The 24368-nt window shown below is 42.6% G+C and overlaps 1 protein-coding gene across 1 annotated transcript in view; it reads left to right on the top strand.

Moving 5' to 3' along the window:
- The window catches only part of RASGRF1 (Ras protein specific guanine nucleotide releasing factor 1), an 84586-nt gene that overhangs the window by 17578 nt on the left and 42640 nt on the right, over positions 1-24368 (top strand). Inside the window, exons 2-10 of the mRNA XM_088452830.1 lie at positions 2968-3074; positions 11829-11976; positions 17927-18016; positions 18129-18382; positions 20298-20377; positions 20512-20705; positions 22482-22591; positions 22697-22815; positions 24139-24299. Of these exons, the coding sequence (XP_088308956.1) occupies positions 2968-3074; positions 11829-11976; positions 17927-18016; positions 18129-18382; positions 20298-20377; positions 20512-20705; positions 22482-22591; positions 22697-22815; positions 24139-24299 (1263 nt within the window). The remainder of the gene's footprint in view (positions 1-2967; positions 3075-11828; positions 11977-17926; positions 18017-18128; positions 18383-20297; positions 20378-20511; positions 20706-22481; positions 22592-22696; positions 22816-24138; positions 24300-24368) is intronic.

Genomic DNA, 24368 nt, shown 5'->3' with positions numbered 1-24368 from the left:
CACTGGTGTAATATGGGAGGTTGTGTAGGGCAATTATTGGTACAGGACCGGTGTAATATGGGAGGTTGTGTAGGCAATCATTGGTAAAGGACCAGGTGTAATATGGGAGGTTCCGTAGTACAATTATTGGTACAGGAACGGTGTAATATGGGAGGTTGTGTAGGGCAGTCATTGGTACAGGACTGGTGTAATATGGGAGGTTGTGTAGGGCAGTCATTGGTACAGGACCGGTGTTATATGGGAGGTTGTGTAGGGCAATAATTGGTACTGGTCCGATGTAATATGGTAGGTTGTGTAGGGCAATTATTGGTACAGGACCAGTGTAATATGGGAGCTTGTGTAGGGCAATCATTGGTAAAGCACCGGTGTAATATGGGAGGTTGTGTAGGGCAATTATTGGTACAGGACCGGTGTAATATGGGGTGGTTGTATAGGGAAATCACTGGTTCAGGACCGGTGTAATATGGGAGGTTATGTAGGGCAATCATTGGTACAGGACTGGTGTTATATCGGTGGTTTTGTAGAGCAATAATTGGTACAGGACCGGTGTAATATGGGAGGTTGTGTAGGGCAATTATTGGTACAGGACCAGTGTAATATGGGAGGTTGTGTAGGGCAGTCATTGGTACAGGACCAGTGTAATATGGGAGGTTTTTGTAGGGCAATAATTGGTACAGGACCGGTGTAATATGGGACGTTGTGTAGGGCAATAATTGGTACTGGTCCGGTGTAATATGGTAGGTTGTGTAGGGCAATTATTGGTACAGAACCTGTGTAATATGGTAGGTTGTGTAGGGCAATCATTGGTACAGGACCGGTATAATATGAGAGGTTATGTAGGGCAATCATTGGTACAGGACCAGTGTGATATGGAAGGTTGTGTAGGGCAATCATTGGTAAAGGACCGGTGTAATATGGGAGGTTGTGTAGGGCAATTATTGGTACAGGACCAGTGTAATATGAGAGGTTGTGTAGGACAATAATTGGTACAGGACTGGTGTAATTTGGGGTGGTTGTGTAGGGCAAACAGTGGTACAGGACCGGTGTAATATGGGAGCTTGTGTAGGGGCAATTATTGGTACAGGACCGGTGTTATATGGGTGGTTGTGTAGGGCAATCATTGGTACAGGACCGGTGTAATATGGGTGGTTGTGTAGGGCAGTTATTGGTACAGGTCCAGTGTAATATAGGAAGTTGTATAGGGCAATAAGTGGTACAGGACCGGTGTAATATGAGAGGTTGTGTAGGGAAATCATTGGTACAGGACCGGTGTAATATGGGAGGTTGTGTAGGGCAATCGTTTGGTACAGGACCGGTGTAATATGCTAGGTTGTGTAGGGCAATCGTTTGGTACAGGACCGGTGAAATATGGTAGGTTGTGTAGGGCAATAACTGGTCCAGGACCGGTGTAATTTGGGAGGTTGGGTAGGGCAATCAATGGTACAGGAACAGTGTAATATGAGAGGTTGTGTAGGACAATAATTGGTACAGGACCTGTGTAATATGGGAGGTTGTGTAGGGCAATCATTGGTACAGGACCAGTGTAATATGAGAAGATGGGTAGGACAATAATTGGTACAGGACCGGTGTAAAATGGGTGGTTGTGTAGGGCAATCATTTTTACAAGACCGGTGTAATATGAGAGGTTGTGTAGGACAATAATTGGTACAGGACCGGTGTAATATGGTAGGTTATGTAGGGCAATCATTGGTGCAGGACCAGTGTAATATGAGAGGTTATGTAGGGCAATCATTGGTAAGGTTTATGTAGTGGGCATATGTGCTAGTGATATACCCGTTACAATGTGGATATACTGAAGAAGGTACACACTACAAATCTTAGTGACTTTACTGACCTATAAACCATTGACATTTTTTATCCTCCACGCATATCAATTGTTGAAATTTTGAATAACATTTTTAAGGGGCACTTGGGAAGGAATAACATTTACCTTGTATTAATATATAATGGATACTGATCAGAAAAGTTAATAAACTAGAAGACGGCTAATCTCACATCATCACCTAGGCTACTGTACATATTTTTACATTTTGCTCAAATTCTTTTTAAAGAAATAACTTTTGATTAGCTAATGGAGACATCACACACCAGAGCACTTTTACTGACTTTATAAAAATGAACTGAAAAACAAAATGTTTACTGCAGCAGTTTAGTTGATGCCAAAATGTCTTCAAAAGTTGAAGTGGTAAAAGCACATAGAAAACATGAAAACTCTTATATATCACAGTGGTAAAATCCCAAAGAGAGTAAACTAGTAATGGCATTTATTGGGACTGGTCTGCTTCCACCAAAAGTTAGTAACTTACTGTACTGCCCATTGACAAAAAGAACAAAATTCAGAATTCAGAAATCCCCATCTATCCCAATAGCCATTGGAATCTTCAGAGACTTCATGCAGAATGTCATTCAGTTGAGGGAACCCCGTCTGTAATTGAAAAATTAAAGTTTTTGAGTTTAATTAGAGCAACTTTGCCCAAATAAAGCAACTTAGACAATGTTAGCAAAAATATACATCTTAAGATATTAAAGAAAAAGCTAAGGCTGGGTACACATTTAACAATGCTTACCCAGCCGACCTGTCGTGCAATGGGACCCGCTGGGGTTCCCGGCATCGGCAAGTGCATACACACTTGTCGATGTTGGGAGCATGGTCCTCGCTGATGATGTCGCTGACGATGCGCGCTCCCGCGCATCGTCAGTGACATATTCTTTACACACTGGACAATGTGGACGATATGTCGTCCAATCCACCGATTGGCCGACCTATCGTCTGCATATCTTCTATTGTATACCCAGCATAAGTATGAAGGGAGAGTATCACAGTTTTCATGTATTTTTCTTAGTTCATATGTTTCATGTATTTTTCTTAGTTCAGTATGAGCTTGTAACTTATAGATATTGTCTGTATACTTATGTGTATTCCTCTGACTATGCTTTTTTTGGCAGTATTGTTTTATCATCAACTTCAATCATGAGAATCAGAAGCCTCTGGAGCTGCGCACTGAGGACTCTAAGGACTGTGAAGAGTGGGTGACGGCTATCTCTCGAGCAAGGTACATTGCACACCCAGTCTATACCTAACACACTAATAGCACACTAACAGCACTACTTTACTTCATTCATCCACAAATTCAGGCTACATTGATTGAAATTACAGCTGCCAGATTGAAAGCCAGAAGCACATGAAATACAAAGGCAAAATGACTCTGTTCCAGTTACTGTAATTCAGACACATGCTGTATATTTGCATAGTCAGATTATAGCATCCATATAAACTAATTACAGTGCTATAGTAACTCAATGCATGCTACACTTACTCCATCACCGGACCTCAATGCAATAGACCTGTATTTTTGGAAAGGCTGTATTTACTTAATATGGTCTTGGGAGACGGGTTAATGGATTACATCGTGCAAAAGTTTTTTGGGTAAGGGTTTTTTAAATAGGCAACCCTTGGCACTAGCGCTAAATATGGCAGTCATCGTTTTGAGTGGCATCCGCGGGTTAGTCCCTCTCCTACTACAATTACTCCTCTGCACCTCCTGTCCTGCTTCACCTCCTTCCCTCACAGAGGAGACCTTTTCAGCGCATTAGACGCTTTCCATACCGGAGAACCCAAGCATGGCCTGCATATCCATCAAAGCCTGGGCCTCTGATGAGGGAACTTTGCCACAGTTACTGTAGTCCTGATCCACATTGAAATTTCAGTGCAACATTTTTAAGCAAATATTTGTCTTCAGACTACAAATTCTCTATCTAATTGAGCAAACTAACTTTAATAAATGAAGTGCAGGGAAGCCACTAACTTTTGTAAATGTTTGTGCATGTTGTGATGGCCAATTATTTTTGGATTGTAATGTTGCATGTCAGACACCCAAAGAGAAAAATGTTGCATACACACGGTTTAGAATTAGCACACTCAATATATACTAAAAACATTTAGGGGCCTATTCATAGAGGCCCCATGTATATTATATATCCAACTTGTTGCAAGTTGCGCAGCTGTATGCCAATGCAGCTGAACAATTTAGTATTGCTCTGGTGCCAGAACAGCTGCTCCAAAACATAACTGTACAGCAGTTCCCACAACTACTACTTTCACCGCTGACTGATAGTGGCGAAGATTCACTGTTATCGTGCATGTGTGGATTTAGGACACGCATACGCACAGCAAGAAGGCGGAGGGATCCGAACGGAACCCTGTGTGCATTCTGGGTCTACAGTAGGAAGGAGCGAAGCTGAGAGTGCTAATGTCACCAGGGCTGGCAACAGAAAACTTGGGGTACACTGATATCTCTGGGGCAAGCCCAACTTCCCCCCCCCTTCCCTTCGTGAACCAGGCAGTCAGAATCCCGACGCTGGCATCCCGACAGGGTTAGGATACTGTTGGTTGGTATCCTAGGATACCATTGGTTGGTATCCTAACCCCCCCCCCCGAGTACCTAGCCTCAACCCCCCCTAACCCCATTACTTAACTTCGGGATCCTAGCTGTCGTGTTGCCGTCGTCGGTATTCTGACAAGCGTTGGGATTGTGGTGTTGGCATTCTGAACTCTGGAATCCCCGCGGTCGGGATTATGACCGCATCCCTTCAAACTATCTTACACCTGTATGTCACTATATTCAAAATCCTGCCTGTAAATAGATATCCTACTATGTGCTGGCTGCTCCGGTCCAGACATGACTATAAGCTCAATGTGCGCACTGGCCGGAGGCAATCACTACCCTATATACACACACACACACACACAGACTGTCAGACATACTACGGGGGAACAACAGGCCGATGGAGAGCAACAGGAAGCTACTGTCAGTTATGGAGCTGGGTGCAGGCGGGGATGCGGCCCAGGAGGAGGAACAGCTCCGGCCCCTGCGTGTCACAGTCACAGTGTTACGGGTGTTTTACTTTTGCTGTAATGCTGCTGATTGCTATCTACAGCAGCACAGCAGTTTTAAAAGGTATTAAGAGGTGTTGTTTTTCTTTCCTTGAATCCTCGGGGCCCCCATGACCCTCGGGGCCCGGTACTGGTGTCCCCTTAGTCCCCCCCTGTCGCCGGGCCTGAACGCCACCTACATATGGTGTCAGTTCCAGCAGTCAAGCTCATAAAGTCCTATCATCATTCACCAATGCAGTAACTAGATGAAGTTCTCTTGTGGGGAGGTGCACTTCCCCTGACCTAAACCTGTCACAATAACAGCGACTCAGCTCTTGTGAACATTGCGCATTCCTAGCTTAATAGGTGCAATTTATATATGCTATCATCTGAGCATGCCCAAGGCAATTTGCATGTGGATATTTTATAATCTATTATTTACCATATTAAAATTGCTTAACCACTTAGATTTGTGTTAATCTATTTCATTTCTACTTATTATTCATTATTAATGAGTTTTCTAAATAATTTTTGATGTTTGTTTTTTTTACTAGATACATTTAATCTATCCTATATACATCTACCTCTTTTATTGGTTTCCCATAATTTAACATTCTGTTCTTTGTGGCTTGTGTTTGAGCTGTGAGTAGTTGTTGAAGAGAATTGTAAGAGAATTACTTTGCAATAAATACAAAATTTTATATCCAACTGTCCATTTGGATCAGTATTGTGGTTGTCTTCTTCAGAAATAGTTTTCTGTACATGGGCCTGGTAACCACAGCCATCCAAATAGATAAAAACAGGTTAAAAATAAAATGTATCTGTTTATTTTTATCTGTTGCAATTGACTAAAAAACAAACAAACAGAAAATGATGGCTAGAAACTGAAATGTAAAAATGAATAGTAACAGACACAGTGGAAGGAATCGGTATGAAATACAGGTGGCTGAATGGCCGCCGGTACTCATACCGACGCCGGAAGGCAGAAGACTTATAATGCGGACTGGGGATCGTAAGTAACCTAACCCTCCCCCCCCCCATACCCTTTTTTAGTGGTGCCTAACCCTAACCACCCCTTCCCGCACCCTAAACTTAACTGTCCCAGGGCGATGCCTAGCCCTAACCCCCCCCCTATTTGTAGCTTAAACCTAACCCTCCCGGTGGATGCCTAACCCTAATTTCCCCCCGGGGGTGCCTAATCCTAACTCCCCATCCCCGGGCTAAGTTGTATACTTACCCAGCTCTTGACGATCGAGGTGGCGAGGGTCGGGATGCCGATGCTGGTATTCTGATATCCTTCGGGGCATCGGCATTATGGTATACCAACGTCCAGGATCCCGTCCGCCGGGAATCTAACTACATCCCCAGTGGAAGTATGTGTATTACTGATACAGAAACAGAAAATCACAAAACAGTTCCTCTGACATGTCCTTGCTGCAATCTATCTAGGGTTGAATATCTCCTTGGACTTGTCATTACACTGCCCATTGCTTGCATGGATTCATAATTTCTAGAGTTTTCTTTTTTATACATTATCCATGCAACATGTTCGTTGCACACAATATAGAATGCCTGTTATCACCACTCATTCACATTCCAGATAATACTTCACATTATATCTGTATATAGTTTTGTACAGTGGAAATAATGACTACAGCACTTAGCAGAACCATAGCACCTTCAGAGTTATGTAGATTTGAGTTAGGCGTGGTGTTGGTGAACTGCAAGTAGAGATACATAGAGAATATATGACAGCTGGTCTTTTCACCTGCTTACAGAAGGATGTGTTTGTTGTTGGACTATTTGGTTCCCATTTCAGCGTTTATCATCTGTGTTTCACCTGCACCATTTTAAAGACTGGGGGAGGTTTTCATCTGTTGCTGTGTCACTTCCATTCTTCTTATTCCATGCATGCATCTCAGCTAGAGATGAACATTTCTCAGTGAGGGTTTTGTCCCTGTAATCTCAGTTACCTGTTTACAAGCTACCAGGACCAATGCTCCAGGCACAGCTGCAGGATGTTTTGCAAGGATGCCAAAACCAGTTTAGATTGCATGGCATAACATGATTGGCTCTCCTTGGGTAACCCCCAAGTCTATTCCATTTTGTCTCTAGCAAAGTTCTGCACTGCAAGTTTTTCGAACTTGTGTACTTGAAGCAGAGTCGGATCATGTATTACGCAACCTTGGCTCCTGCCTAGGGCCCAGTGGGACCCGCGGAGCCCCTGGATTGCTGAAACCTATTTTTAAGTGTTTTTTTCCTGGTGGCTTCAGTGCAGATAATATCAGAGATCCTAGAGCATAGAACCCACAATAATCACAGATAGTGTGACACTAAAATAGGTGAAATGTCCCTCACTAGACTTTCCTTTTAATGGACGAGTGATTGTGCATTTTAGGAAAGACCCTAATAAAATGTTATATATGTATAAAATATATAGAATGTTCTTTATATAAACAGAATTCTCAGAATACCACAATAACTTATGTAGGTATATATAAAATAAAAAAAATAAACTAAAAAAGTACAGTCAAGATAGACTACGTATATTACCTGCAAATGGAGATGCAGCTGCAATGTGTACAACTTTGTATTACCATTGTTGTGTATGCTTGACTACGGAACATGCACAGTGCGAAAACACGCAAGATAGCTACACAAATGGACTTGCATGCAGTTCTGCATCAGCTACATAGTTAGCAAAGTAAAAAAAAAATCTAATGTCCAGATTGCTTTTAGTATTGTGCTTGTTTATAAGGTACCATGAGGTCAATTGTAATACAGGTTGAGTCTCCCATATTCAAATATTCAGAATATTTTCAGCATGACTGAGAAAATGAAACCTTTGCTTTTTGATGGTTCAATGTACACAAACTTTGTTCAAGGCACAAAATTATTAAAAATAAAGTATAAAATGACCTATAGGCTTTGTGCATAAGGTGTATATGAAACATAAATTAATTTCATGTATGTACACAAACTTTGTTTGAACCACAAAATTATTGAAAATATTGTATAAAATGACCTTCATGCTGTGTGAATAAGGTGTATATGAATCACAAATGTATTCTGTGTTTAGATTTGGGCCCTATTCCTAAGACATTTCAATATGGTATGCAATTATTCCAAAATATGATATCCAAAATACCCCTGGTCCCAAGCATTTTGGATATGGGAGACTCAACCTGTATGTCTTTTAGCCCCAATATAAACAGTCTAAACTCCTTATTTTTTTTTAACTATTAAAGTTGTGCACCTCTGAGCCCTCTAAAGTTCTCCTTTGCCCCTTGTAAATAATTGCCCAAAAATATGTCCCATGTTAAGAAAGTATGAGTTCACAAGCTGTCACTGATCCCTGCGTTCTGTCAGCCAATGATTTCTTTCTATAAAATACACAGGCTATTCTTATTTATATCAGAAACAACAGTGTATTACATTATATAATATCCAGGTAAATAATATATGTATAGTGGTGATTTCTGATGTCATCTCTTCCACTTGTAAATTTATATATACTCCTGAACATCTCTTGACTTATAATATAGAGGAAAAGTAATACTAATTCACATATAATGAGTACATGCTCGCCATTGGAATACATTCACCCTCACTAATAGTACTAAAAGAGTTAACACTTTTCTAGTAGGTGCCCTATTGCAATCTGGGTAGATTTCAGGGCTGACAGTGAAGGAGATGAATTCTCGGATCACTCATGTGTAAAGGAATTATAAATGCTTCAGGCACATCCTCAGTTGCCACTCCCTATTTTTCAACTTCATTCCACCACCCAGGAGCACATGTCAGCAGCTGCAGTAATACAGGTCCACTGGTCATGACTGAATGTAATGTGTGTGACTTGCAAGTTCTCATTAGACGAAGCATACTGTATACCATGGTGTCTGCTTGTCATCTTCCAACATTTTGCACTGTTCTGATGTTTTGTTTTCTTTTAATTTTCGTGACAACTGTCTAAGTCCTGAACTGGAGATAACAGAAGGCTAAACCTTTTTCATGTTCTGGTGCTTGAATGACGCCAATATTTCACAATATGGAACATCCATCAGTTGGTGTGCGATAAGCCAGGGTGAACTCATGAAGTGGAATCAGCTCACCTCCTAAAAAATTTATATTAAGAATGATTTGGAATATGTTTTTGGACAGTTTGTAAACTGGTGCTGGGTTATCAACACCGCCAAAAGGCCACCAGGTTGTTTTACACTTATATTATCATTCTCTGTGATTTTGGGTAGTTAGTTGAAAAGATATCTACCGATAGATAGCCAATGAGAACATAGCATGCTATTTGGTCACATTCCTTGTGCTTTATATATGTAAGCCATACCCCCATACTGTCCTGTTTGGCAAAGGCAGTTTATCCTTTACATTGTTGCTATGACAATCTCTTACCATATATCTATAAATATCCTCTAGTATATGATTTAAATAAATCATTCATTAACTGGCCACATGTAGGACAAGGATCAGGATTACTGTCCAGTGTTTGGCAGCCAAATTGGGTGTGATTTAGACATACAGAACTTGGCTAAGTGGCCAGATTACTTATAAAATCATAGACGATGACCAACCATAGGCCAATCCTCTAACTAGCTATCTTATGGACAGCTTTCCGCTGTCTATCTTCTGAGCATGTGTCTGTCATTGGCTGTCCCTTGATCTGCTGTCTGTCTGTGCCTATATTCTACCCCGTTAAAAATGCTGTGCTGTCTCGTCCTTAGTGTCCAGCATGCTTCAGGATTCATTCAGAGACAGGCTTGAAGCCCTTGTAAAGTCCTGACTCTCCTCGCACTAGTTTGTTTTTTTCACAAGTACAGTATTATAACATACAGTCAGGTGCATAAATATTGGGACATTGACAGAATTTTCATATTTTGGCCTCTATTCACCACCACAATGGCTTTGAAATGAAACAAACAAGATGTGCTTCAACTGCAGACTTTCAGATTTAATTTGAGGGTAATTACATCCAAATCAGGTGAACGGTGTAGGAATTACAACGGTTTCTATATGTGCCTACCACCTTTTAAGGGGCCAAAAGTAATGGGACTATCAACTCAAAAGCTATTTCATGGACAGGTGTGGGCTATTCCCTCGTTATTTCATTATCAATTAAGCAGGTAAAAGGTCTGGAGTTGATTCTAGGTGTGACACTTGCATTTAGAATCAGTTGCTGTCGACTCTCAATATGAGATCCAAAGAGCTGTCACTATCAGTGAAGCAAGCCATCCTTAAGCTGAAAAATCAAAACAAACCCATCAGAGAAATAGCAAAAACATTAGGTGTGGCCAAATCAACTTTTTGGAACATTCTTAAAAAGAAAGAACGCACCGGAGAGCTCAGCAACACCAAAAGACCCGGAAGACCACGGAAAACAACTGTGGTGGATGACAGAAGAATTATTTCTCTGGTGAAGAAAAACCCTTTCACAATAGTTGGCCAATTCAAGAACACTCTCCAGGAGGTAGGTGTATATGTGTCAAAGTCAACAATCAAGAGAAGACTTCACAAGAGTGAATATAGAGGGTTCACCACAAGATGTAAACCATTGGTGAGCCACAAAAACAGGAAGACCAGAGTAGAGTTTTCCAAACAACATCTAAAAAAGCCATTACAGTTCTGGAACAACATCCTATGGACGGATGAGACAAAGATCAACTTGTACCAGAGTGATGGAAAGAGAAGAGTATGGAGAAGGAAAGGAACTGCTCATGATCCAAAACATACCACCTCATCAGTGAAGCATGGTGGTGGTAGTGTCATGGTGTGGGCATGTATGGCTGCCAATGGAACTGGTTCCCTTGTATTTATTGATGATGTGACTGCTGACAAAAGCAGCAGAATGAATTCTGAAATGTTTCGGGCAATATTATATGCTCATATTCAGTCAAATGCTTCAGAACTCATTGTACGGCGCTTCACAGTGCAGATGGACAATGACCCGAAGCATACTGCAAAAGCAACCAAAGAGTTTTATAAGGCTAAAAAGTGGAATGTTATGCAATGGCCAAGTCAATCCCCTGACCTGAATCCGATTGAGCATGCATTTCACTTGATGAAGACAAAACTGAAGGGAAAATGCCCCAAGAACAAGCAGGAACTGATGACATTTGCAGTAGAGGCCTGGCAGAGCATCACCAGGGATGAAACCCAGCGTCTGGTGATGTTTATGCGTTCCAGGCTTCAGGCTGTAATTGCCTGCAAAGGATTTGCAACAAAGTATTAAAAAGTGAAATTTAGATTTAGGATTGTTTAGTTTGTCCCATTACTTTTGGCCCCTTAAAAAGTGGGAGGCACATATAGAAACCGTTGTAATTCCTACACCATTCACCTTATTTGGATGTAAATACCCTCAAATTAAATCTGAAAGTCTACAGGTAAAGCACATCTTGTTTGTTTCATTTCAAAGCCATTGTGGTGGTAAATAGAGGCCAAAATATGAAAATTCTGTCAATGTCCCAATATTTATGCACCTGACTGTAACTGGTAAAAAAATATAAACATATTTAAAATACAATGTCATTGTTTTCATAAAAATCAAAAACTGTATTTGTTCACCCGTTATCTTATTACATTCCATCCCATTCTTGAGACCGCTTATGTGACACTGACATCTCTTTAATGCATTAATGTGCTAACTGCTCGAGAGTCACTGATCTAGAACACAGATGAATTTCTGATATAATGAAATTCTCGTTGTTTGTAAACTGGGGCACCCCCCAGTTCTAGAGGGCCCCTATTGTTTTATATGGGAAGTATCACTTGGAACAGCTGTCTGGAAAAGTGCCATAACCTGTCAGCAAACGTTACTCGCAGTTACATTGGCATAGTGCATCTGCTAGTGGTGGTAATTGTTTTCTTCATTCACTTCCATGGTGTTCTTTCACTGTTTTATCTGAGCCTGTTTTTACTGTCTCAGTTACAAGACTCTGGTGACCGAGCATGAGGCTCTCATGCAGAAGTACCTGCATTTGCTGCAGATTGTGGAAACTGAGAAGAAGGTTGCAAAACAGCTGAGACAACAGATAGAGGATGGAGAGGTCGAGGTGGAGCGTCTGAAATCTGAGGTGAGACCCTTCTAATAAATGGAAGATCCAACAATAACAGATCCACATTATTAATATTTGATATCCCTTATTAGTAAGACATTTAAATAATCTCATACACTATACTTAAAGTGCACTTGCTGGCTACACACAATGTAGACTGCCATTCAGAGAATGTTTCTGATCAGTTAACAAGGAACCAGTGATAACGCTGAAGGAGTTGTGCCTCAGTGGTGTCACCGGTTCCTGTTGTTTTAATAGGGCACATATTCATTTTTGTTGGCTCAATCCTCAAAATGGCTGCTGGCCCCAGTAGGCACATGGGGGACAGCATTAACAGATAGTAATCAGAAACAGAACAATTGGCTTCCGTTTTGACCTAAACACTAACTGATAATTAAATGAAAGTTGTCCTGTTCCTACAGTAAAATAAGTAGGGTGCCCTCTAGTGCAATATATGTGTATTAGCCATAGTATGCAGGACGGAACTTTATTTGCTGCGTCAGTTATGCATTGAGGCCATTTACAAATTGCAAGATTGATGCTGTGCAGCACGAATATAGTTTTAGATGAGTATGTACATCAGTTTGCACAGGAGAAATAGGGGATGGGAGAGTCCAGTGGGGTTGAGCCAAGTAAAGGTACTCTTGGTGAATTGTAGATTAGGTTAGATAGAAACATAGAATTTGACGGCAGATAAGATCCTACCCTAACTCCCTATCTCTAATACCCTAGCATTAATACCCAAACAGCCTTGATCTCCGACTCCAACAAACCCCTAACCCTAATACCCTAATAAGGCATACACACTAGACGATAAAAGTGAACGATAACGATATCGTTCAACAATATAGCGTTCATATCGTCCAGTGTGTATGCACCAAACGATGCGCTCTCTCGCGGGTCGTTAACAATGTTTGCTGTCGTGCAAACATACAGGCCAATCTGACGACATCGTCAGAAAGTGTCTGTTCAGGGATGTGGCAGGATGACGTCACTGAACGATATCGTTAACGATATCGTTCAGTGTGTACACCCAATAGCTTTCACCAATATCTTTCACAATATCTTTCAGCACATCGTCAAATGCAGAAGGAGGTGTCAGATGGTCACGATTGTTGCTCCTTCGGTCAGGCTGCGGGAGCTGAAGCTTCCTGCAGCCTGACCGGGTGCTGGTCTCTTCAGAGGCCTGGAATCCGCGTCCGCCGACGCAGATCCTGGCCTCGTTGCTCCTGGAAAAAGGGGGCGACCTGCCCCCATTTCCGGGAACGGTGACCAGCCACGCCCCCTCTCCAGCCCCTAAAGACTTGGGGGGGAGGGGTGTCTGCGAGCGTAATCACAGGCCCCGCTTAGCATAAACGCAGAACGGGTCCTGCGCAGGCTCAGACCCCTAACCATCGGAGATGTACGTTTTCTAATAAACATGAACAAGTATCTTTAATTCATAGGAGTGGTACTAAGGGTTGGATTCTGTGCCCTTCCTGTTGATTACTTCGGCTCTCTGCACATGGAGGTACAGTGCCCTTTTGCAAAGGTTTCTCCTGAGTGTGGAGAATAGGGGCACCCGATGTGCACTGGGAAAATGAAGGCGTTTTGTGACAGGCTTTGGGTGCAATTTATAAATGACCTCTAGTATATTGTGCACAAATGGACCCACGGTCTTAACACAAATGATCATAAAATTGTTTTATTTGTATTTTCACAATTGGGTGTATGCTGTTGTGGACCAGTGTGTTAAGCTAACATACAGATGTGTAGATGTGACCTCATACACTGTTGCTGCAGTCGCACCAAGCATCCCTTCTGGGTGCGCCACGTCTCCTGTGACTTGGCTTGCGCTGTGCGTTTTAATTTGTATGTTGTTGGCCCGAAAATGCGTCTTAATTGTGATTGGATGTGACAGCTTCACAGGACTGCACGGATTCATTTCATATGCGACACTTGTATATCTGTGTGCGACTGAGCTGCTTTTTTTCACGCCAAGTTCCGTTTTGCTTTGTATAAAGTCTCATCCGGACACAGATATACAAGTATCGCATATCAAGACATCACGCCAAATGTGGCAGCTTGTGAGTTGCAGCAAGTGTCGAGATTTTGGCAATGTAACCATGAGATTTAAAGCACCAGTTTTTTAAACCCTGCTTTTGCCCGGTGTTTAATGTGTTGAAACAAAAGATTTTTTGATCGTGGAATAAATTTTACAAGCTGCTTCTTATACTGCAACAACATCCCATCAACTGTCAGTTTTCAGCTTCCTGTCTTCTATCATACAGCACACATACACGTGTCTCCTATTATACTATACACGTACAGGACAGTAGTTGTCGCCATTAGCATTTACATAAACGTCATTATAATAACCAGAAATATAAACGACAAGTTACAATAGGCAGGGAATTTGCATTTCTGGTTAGTGCCATCCACCAGTCCTGTTTCATCCAATGCAAGAAACACCATGGTGGGACATTGGGGAAATCTGGTGCACTGGTAACTGTGCAAAAATGTAGTTACCCTTAGCAACCACTCAGACAATCTAGTACAACAAAGAGAATGAATAGAAATGTGTGATTTGTTGCTATGCTGTTACCTCCACCCTTCCCTCTGATTGGCCTAATATGTGTTCTCCTGGAGCAGGATAGGAACTAGATGTGCTCAGTCTCCTTGTACCCCGGCTGCCTGTTTTGCTTACTGCAGATAGTCTGCATGTCATGTATACTGCATACAGTTTATGTGCAGTTTAGTCTCTTTTGTATCTCGTGTTATTACGGCAAGTGCTGTATACATTTCATGTTGTGCTCCCTTTGTGCAGGCATAAATAGGAGGACATGGTGTCATTGGGATGTAATGTCTGTGTCACAGCTGCTTACACTTTGATGTGTTAATGAGAATTGTTTAATATAAAAAGCTGAAACTCTGAATATTTATGAAATATTTATGTAAGATTTTGTGCTTTTCTCCTTAACAGACTATTAACCTTTTGCATCCCAGAGAACTGTGCAGCTCTTTCCAGCCAATCAGATCCCACCTCAAGTCCAGAACCTTCTACTTTTTAATGTTCATATTATTCTCATTCATAACAGTCACTGTAAAAGAGGCTGTGGAAGCTGCAAGAGGAAATTTCACTTTAAAATACCTATATTTTATAGTTGTGATGATGTGATGTTTATATTACAGTCTCTATTCGACTTTTAATACTTTATGTAAATATATATATAGGTAAAGCTAAAGCTCAGCATGTTTAACATTGAGCTTATAGTCCATCCCTTTAGAATGTTAGCTCTCACGAGCAGGGCCCTCGTCCCTCACGTGCTTCTCCTCCCCCTACTTATAGTATAATTTACTCCTAACTCCCCACAATGACACCTAACACCTGGTTGCTCATGTCCTGCTGCAGCTATGTTTATAAACCATGTCCTTGTCCTACATTGTTTTGTATTACTATTAACTGTTTTTCTTGTGTGCTCATTTATGTACTGTGTAAGGCGCTGCGGAACCTTTGTGGCGCCATATAAATAAAGGATAATAATAATAATCCCTTATATTAGAGTCTCCAACCCCTTCACACCTCTGTCACCATGCACAAAGCCTTGTTCTGCTGTCTTATTCATTTCTGCTGCCCAGGTGTCACCCATTCACTTACATTTACCAACACCTCTCAGAGCCTGCAGCTTCCAGCTTAGAAACACCATCAGGATTTAATATTTTTCACTGTTTCTCTTTTTCTGGCCTCACTGTGATCTCTCTCTTTCCACTTTAATCCATCCTCATTGCCAGGTTGAGACTGATTGTGCCCTTGAGATGCTTCACTTCTGCTTCCCCACCCTGCCAATCTGTACAAAGACTCCCCACTCCCTGCAAAGAACAAATCAAACTCCTCACCTACAAAGTCCTCAGGGGTCTATTTACTAATGGTGGATACACCCATAAGCAATATATCTGCAGATGATGGTCGTTCATACACACTGAACAACCATCATCTGCATGCTGCAACGGGGGCGTGTCCTGTCGGCTGGGTCCTGCCCCCCTCCCCGCACCTGCTGCTGTGTGTGTACGGGCGGTCTGCAGACTGCCCGTACACCCCTGCCGATGGACAGATATATCTGCGTATGGTCTTATACACAATTCTTATGCAACAGAATGCTTGTGTGCAAACATTCACATACCTGCAAGACCAAGCAGTTGCAATGGTATCACAGAAACCTCCTTACTGGTAATCCACCTTATTCAGAAACATTTGATCTTATTTGTTTCCAAACATTCATACGTCCGCAGAGTATGACCGATGCAATATATGCATATAAAAAACTATTAGTTTTGTTTATCGGTCATGCATATGCCCACAGAATATACTTGTTGCAACATTGATAGCCATTCAGTTCAAAGTTTCAACAATGCCTGCTATGTACATAGGGAGAGAATAGGAGATGATAGAGCCGATGTGCATATAAACTGGCCCGTTTCTACTGTTTCTTATTTTGTATGACACAGAGGGCGGAATTCAATTGTTTTCATCACCTATCGCGCCCGACGGAGCTATTCTATTCTTGCTCCTGTCGGGTGCGATCAGCTGCCAAGCGCTACATTTCAGCTCGCAGCCCCTGGGGGATGAGAGCTGAAATGTGCGAAAAATGACATGTTTGGGCGCCCAAACATCACTTTTCGCGATCGCGCCCAGCACTTTGGTCGGGTTTAGCCGATTTACGTGGCTAAACCCGACCACTTTGGGTGCGATCAGCGTGAAAAGCTGGCACAATTGAATAGCGGCCCGCGATCTCCTATCACTTTAGACGGGAGATGCGGGCCGCGAAAACAATTGAATTCCGCCAAGAGAAGGAGAAATGAGAGAGAAAGCAGTTAGGCATCGGTTTGAAGGAAGCAGAGGGAGATATCAAGCTTTTCTAGACAGTGACAGTCCACCCTGATACGCTAGGTAGTGCAGGGTAGGATGCCATTTACCTGTCCAGCAATAGAGTCCCGAGTGGAGAGGAAGTCATCCACCTGTGAGTCCTTGTATTATGCCTTTAAACTTTGTTTATTCTGTACCTTGCTTATTACACTCTTTGTATTATGCTTAATATGTTACAGTATTATTGCACTTATACTTCTTGAATGTGTAGCATCTTGCCTTTCATACCTCTGTATTTTGCATGTTTTACCACTGCACTTGATGTACTAAGCTTTGTTACACCACGTACAGCACTGCAGTATTTTGTGGCGCCATGTAAATAAAAGATATCTTTATGCAGCTCAGAATAGAGCATATACCTATGATTGTGCTTTCAAACCTGTAAATCTGTAGATCCTTGTCCGCTGTTGGGCATTATAATACCATTCAGGGGCCACATTTACTTCCTTCTAGTCTATAGAGGGTCCGCACATTACCTCCAATCTCATTAACAAGTAGTTATACCCACCCACCTCGTCCTCTACCTTCCTATACTGCATTATTTCTCTCTATCCCCTCTGCACAGTGGTAAGCACCCATCTCCTGCAGTGTGTGGTCACAACATACAGTTATGAGATTAATAACATGGGGAGCGGATGAAGCGTAGACTTACTTAGTAAGAGTCAGAGCAGATGCCACATCCCTGAAAAACTTGAGGTATCGCTCATGTAGGTCCTTGGGCCTCCTGTTGCCCATCGGTGTAAGCTGGTCACTAGTAACAGCCCTGCAATGCCCATCATACATCCTCTTACTGTGTGTGACTGAACCAGGTTGGTTGTTGATATTTTTTTTCATTATTATTGCTAGATTAATTTACTTGTAGAATTGCAAAAAAGTGTTATTAAGGTTTGCCCTTGCGTTTTTCAATTTACAACCACTTATGCAACAGAGGAGACTGAAGGTTTTTCTTGAAAAAAAAAAAATATATGTAGAAATTATAATCTCCATGTTCCATTGTCATATATTAACAGAACCAATAGTGTGAGAGCCTTCTGTCATGTATACTTGCCTTATTGCTTTCCCTAGATTGCGTCCTTACTGAAGGATAATGAGCGCATTCAGTCCACACCGAGCTCTGCTTCCACTGAAGACACTGACATAAAGAAAATAAAGAAGGTAAATAAAAATCTGCCGGTTCCCTACTATGGATTGTTCCCATAACTGATCACTTGACATGACCTGACACATTGCCTCTATTGTTACTGCTCCCTCTGTGTCCTGTCCTCAGGTGCAGAGTTTCCTACGGGGCTGGCTGTGCCGGCGGAAGTGGAAGAGCATAATCCAGGACTACTCAAGGTCTCCGCACGCTGACAGCATGCGGAAGAGGAACCAGGTGGTGTTTAGTATGCTGGAAGCAGAGGCAGAGTATGTGCAGCAATTGCATATTTTGGTCAACAACTTCCTGCGTCCTCTGCGCATGGCGGCCAGCTCCAAGAAGCCACCGATCACTCATGATGATGTTAGCAGCATCTTCCTCAATAGGTAGACATTCAACCTGCCTCAGTGTATCGAACTCGGGATGTTGGAGGGGGGAACTACATAAATACATATAGGAAAAGAGATATATAGATATGTGGGTTATACTATATGGGCTGCCTGACCAGGGTACAATCACAGGCATATACAGTCAAGCTTTTGTAGTAAAATAACAATACACTTTATGTTATAATAGATTTAATTTGGAAAATGTAGGGGGTTTTTTTTAAGTGAATTGGCCGGAATTATAAATTTAAAAAAGCAGTTATAATAATATAAATGCCTATAAGGTCTCATACAGAGTCGCACTCAGGTCCGAATGCAGCCGCATTCCAAATATGAATGGATTGCAAGTCGATTGCTAATGTCACTATACGTGTATCACACTGCCCATTTATTCCGCAAGTGAGAGCAGCAGTCATCGATGTCATCGCCACCCGCGCCTACTGATTGACTGAAATAGGCGTCTCCTTGGCATACGCATGACTCAGAATATGGTGGTGTAACCGTGTAACTCTGGCTACATGCCTGCTACAGTATCAGGAGACAGTTCTTTTCCTGGCTTACGTCCGGTTGAGGCCCAGAAATGGTAATTTCACGGTTGGAGGTAACCGTCCGAGTGCCATACAGATCAGAGTAACCCAGAGATATGCAAAGATGCAAATGTCTGCAACAGCGCATGTACATTTTGCTAAGAATCACTAGATGCATGTATTTGGACACGGCTCAGAATAAGACCCATAACCCATGATTGTTTGCCACTGCGCTTGCATGTCAGCCGCACTGCGCACACCCAGCGATTACTCTGCGATTCCAACAGTACAGAGGATCCATTTGCAAAGTGAGTAATAGGTAGTCAGCATTTGGGGGAGATAACAGGACGTGGTTAAGGAAACGTAGGCGCGTCTGACTATTTAAACGCCATTTTTTGGGCGTGCACAAATTATCCATTGCGATCTCCTACGCAGCATGAGAGCCCTCTGCGTGTCAGGAGAGCTGCGGTGTTTGCGGTTGGTCAGACTTGCCGCATATGCTGCGTGGCTGCTCGATCTGCATCGATGTTACCGATGCTTACGCTGTTGTACATCATCGGACGAATATGCAGTGGCGTCATGAGGGTGGTGCGGGGTGTGTGGGCAGCACCCGCGTGTCGCCCTCAGAGGGCGTGACACCAAAACGCCGGCTCCTCTGCAGTGACAGGAGCCGGGTGCTGCAATGTGACATTCTCATGCAACACCTGGCTCCTGTCATAGAAGAGGAGACAACAGTGCAGGCTGCCAAGTCTCCGGGGGCAGCCCAACATCACCAGCGATGCTGTGCTGCCGCCAGAGTGATGTTATCGGGATCCCCCGCAAGGCCTTTACTTAAGCCACACCTCTTTTTTGACCGGGTTCGTCTGTGGCGTGCGGGGGTTATCCAGAGTGCTCACTGGATGTCATCAGAGCCGGTGACGCTTCTGCATATATGAGAAGGCAGAAGTGGGTGTCCCTATGCTCGGCTGTGCTTTATAGAGCTTTTTTAGCAACTACGATCTGTGGGAGAATATGCAATTGTGATGGCATTAGCGTACGTCTCTGAATTAGGCCCAGAGTCCAGTCTATAGGTCCTCCTAGGGAGAGTTCCTTTCTAATAGGGTGTGCTAATATGTGTCCTATTCAAAGCTGGACAAATTTGGAGGTTTGTCTTACCATGGCACCTATACTTTTATTTCCATGTCTAACTTTTTGGACTAACAACATTACCTCAATGGGTTCATGTTTTCACTGGATACTTCTAACTGACCGCCAAGAATGGTATATCATTTTGTTTACCACGGCATTAGTGGAAACCATGTGCGTGATTAATGCTTTAATCAAAGTATCATCTTTTTATTTTTACGTTTGTTCTGATGTCTTTTACATGATGTGTTTTTTTTTTACAGTGAAACCATCATGTTTTTACACCAGATCTTTTATCAGGGTCTGAAAGCGCGAATCTCCAGCTGGCCCACGTTGGTGTTGGGTGAGAAAGTGTTGTCCATTGCTTTGTTCCATGTGTGTTGGTATGCCTATCACCATTTGTCAGACATCATACTCCTAAATCTGTTACAATGCATATCAACGTGTATCTCTGTCTCTCTCACTCTCTGTCTTCAGCGGATCTATTTGACATTCTTTTGCCAATGCTAAACATTTACCAAGAATTTGTGCGGAACCATCAGTACAGTCTGCAGATCCTGGCTCACTGCAAACAGAACCGAGACTTTGACAAACTATTGAAACAATACGAAGCCAAACCGGACTGTGAGGAGAGAACTCTGGAAACGTTCCTCACCTACCCTATGTTCCAGGTCACTATGAGACACAAAAGTGGAACTGTCACTAAAATGCATATTTAATGTTTTTTCCTAAATTTAGGAATGGCTCACTGATTAACAATGTGTAAAGTAAAAGGAGTGGATGGAAGAGAGGAGCGTGGACTTAGGCTGGGAGCACCCATTCACCTTCTTTTACGCCCCCAAGCACATCCATGGAAGTGTTGAAATCCGGGCCCTGGATGCAAAAGGCATCCCACTGAGAGTAAAATGAGGGCCTGATTTTGAGTAGGGCGCAGTGGCGATGTCGGATGCAATGGAGCAATGTTTTTTGTTTGCGCATGTGCCTGAGTTGCGCCGTGCATGCTTCCTGATTTTGTTCCTACAGCGTTGCAGTTAAAATTTAGATGCACGGTGGCAGAATTGTATGGGGCGTGACTGGACGGTTACTGGGAGGTAACAGGGAGGGTGGCTAAACAGATGCACAGAGATGTTGCAGGCGTGTCACAAATAGTGGTTACGTTCATTGGCCATGATTCAATTCAAAGCGATGCTAAATAGCCCCGGGAGGGAGATATTCAATTCAGCACGCTGTTAAGTTGGAGAATGTCGGTTCTCGCCACTTCACCTGGGTGAAGTCCCGTGAACCAGCATTCTCTGACTAAAGTGCCGGCCGCAAGGCTTTTAGCACCTTGCTAAGCCGGCAAACAGCACGCTGAATTGAATAGCTCCGGGAGCTCCCTCCCGGCTCTATTCAGCATCGCTTTGAATGAAATCGCGTCCATAGATTTAGAACTGTTCACATAGGAGGCCATATACAGATGGATGATCTGCACCTGCCATAGGGCTGGTGCACATTTTGATGGTGCAACCGATGGTGCGCCTAAAGACGGGTGCTGACAGTGGGCGTCCCAGTCCTTACACATTCGGACGTGGATGGTGTCTGGAGATAGTGCGGTGGAGTATTTATCTTTATACCACGTGGTAACCAGCCCACACTGTTTTTTATATGGTACAAGCGGCAGTATATTGTTGACGAGTGCTTTAAGCAAATTTATGTGATATTAAAAGTGTTTTATCTGCACCATGGAGCACTTTCCTATTCTATTTACATAGATATATATATATATATATATATATATATAAATATATATATATATATCAGGCTTTACTGAGGAGTATTTTAGTAGAAAACTGGAACAGTGAAACTAATGAATGAATACGCTGGAATTTGAAATGAGGTTTTCACTCTTTGCACCAAGCTCATTTCCAGCAGGATCTGCAGATGGTGAGACAGAAAGTTTATTCAGGTGCAAAACCAAACAAACAGAACATGGGCATGTTTCTTGTTACGACACAAGCGGCTATTTCCACGTATTAAACAAAATGTAATGTACTGTGCACTTGCGTATATTCTAGTTCCTGACTTATAGCCAATATTATTAGCACACATTGAAACCGTAGTGCTGTATTATTCCATAAACTTGGCAGATGGTCAAAACCGTACCGTAGGAGGCGTTTTATAAAAGATATTGCTCAGGTGGCTGATTTAAGTTATAGCTTAAAATTACAGGGCAGAGCAAGGTTTCAATTACATTATCTGTAATTCAGGCTATTTGAAAGCAAACTGCTATTTAAAGAGCATAAAAGACTATTACAAGGCTGACATCTACTGGCTGTATGAAAGTACTACATGCATTCAAAATACCATGCTTTTATAGTGAATACATTTACGTACCTCAGCAACAGGAGTATCTTTGAGAACTAGAAGTGTAGATTATTTTGTGATTTTATTTTTTCTTCATCTTTTAGATCCCACGTTACATCCTTACTCTGCACGAGCTGCTGGCTCACACACCTCATGAACACGTAGAACGCAACAGCCTAGAATATGCCAAATCCAAACTGGAAGAATTGTCAAGGTGAGAATGAACACCATACACGGGTATAAACCTGCACTCTCCAATATACCAGCGTACAGAGAAGTATCTACCCCACATAAATCTGTTCATGTTTCTCTCCTTTAGGATAATGCACGACGAAGTCAGCGAGACAGAGAATATCCGCAAAAATTTGTCCATTGAGAGGATGATAGTTGAGGGCTGTGAGATATTGCTGGATACCAGTCAGACCTTTGTGCGGCAAGGTATATCATCTGGGGAACTGATATTGACATGTATGTCATTAGTCGTCATTTACAGTTCTTTGCTCCGTAGCTAAGTGAAAAATTCAATAGTTAAAACCCTAATCTAATGACTATTCCACTTTGAAAGGCTTCACTGGTAATCTGCTGTGGATTGTAACCCTACATAACGGGTTTTTCGATTGCTTAGCACAGTAGTTCCACCAGCGCCCCCTGGCCCATTGAGAGACACCATGACACAATACAATAACAATTAGATCAAATCTAGTCTGTTCCTTTAGGGAGCTGTAGAGTTGTGTTACACATGGTTGAGGACAGAGCGGTGTCTGGGTCACTCACTATCAGGAGTTCCAATAACCATAAACAGCCAAGTTGGGTTAAACAACAAGACCTAGGGCTTGATTCAGAGTTTACGCTATGCACATCGCTACTGTTTGCAAATTTGCTAATGCTGCGGAGGCACCTGAGGACAAAAGACACCTCCTGCCGGCATCGCAGATCCGAGTGCTGCGTCCGAAGATTCAGCATCGGATAATCATTGCGACTACCTAAGCTTATTCAGACTGACTGCTGGAACTGCTTAGCTGGGGCCAGGAAATCTGCGTGTGAAGACGTAATCTCTGCCCTTAGTACGCCTACAAAACTGGAGTGACGCAACCTCGTTTTATAAAATGTTCAGAATCGCCGCCCCCAATCGGCCGCAGAATGTCAATCTCAGTGCCCCTATCAGGATTAGGGACACTGAGAATTATCTCACAGGATCCGTTCTTCACATAAGTCTGCATAAGTCTGAATCACGTGATTTGACTCCTTTAAAGACTGTATAAAAGAACATATGGGGGGGGGATTCAATTAGGCATGGGGTTTACCCCGCAGCTAATTGACCACTCTGCTAATTGACCACTGTGCTGTGGGAACGCTAAGCCCCAGAGGGTAGATTTTCCCTCACAGCCTCAGGAGCTGCGAGGAAAAATCTGCATTAAAGTTTTAACTCACGGGAAAACCCCTAGATTCCAACACTTTGCGCAGAATCTATGTGTTAGCGCATGTTAACGCCAATTAATTGAATAGTTCCGTGCCTAAAAGCAAACCCTGCGCCTAATTGAATTCCCCCCATGGAATCTTTATAAATAACAAATCAAGTATATTAGTGGTTTGATCCAACACTCAGCCAACCAAAAATATATTCCTTGGCATTTAGCCTCTGCTGCAGATGTTCCCATCTCTCCCATTTATAACAGTTCCGAATAGATTTTAGTGGTGACTACAGTTCTTACATTCAGACTTCGGACTGGGAAATGACTGGTTTACTTGTAATGTCTTCAGGCTGCTTGATTCAGGTGCCAATGTCGGAGAAGAGCAGGGTGACAAGAGGGCGGCTCGGCTCCCTTTCCCTGCGGAAGGAAGGAGAGCGTCAGTGCTTCTTATTCTCCAAACACTTACTGATCTGTACACGCAGCTCTGGGGGGAAACTGCACCTGACTAAGGTAAGCATACAACACTATACCTACAGTGCACCCAAGTTTGTCATTACCGAACGTCTTTGTCTACATATA

Source organism: Taudactylus pleione, unplaced genomic scaffold, assembly GCF_031769625.1.
Source record: "Taudactylus pleione unplaced genomic scaffold, aTauple2 ptg000556l, whole genome shotgun sequence".
Taxonomy (NCBI): Eukaryota; Metazoa; Chordata; class Amphibia; order Anura; family Myobatrachidae; genus Taudactylus; species Taudactylus pleione.
The sequence above is the reverse complement of the archived record's forward strand: the minus strand, read 5'-3'. Positions and strand labels throughout refer to the sequence as shown.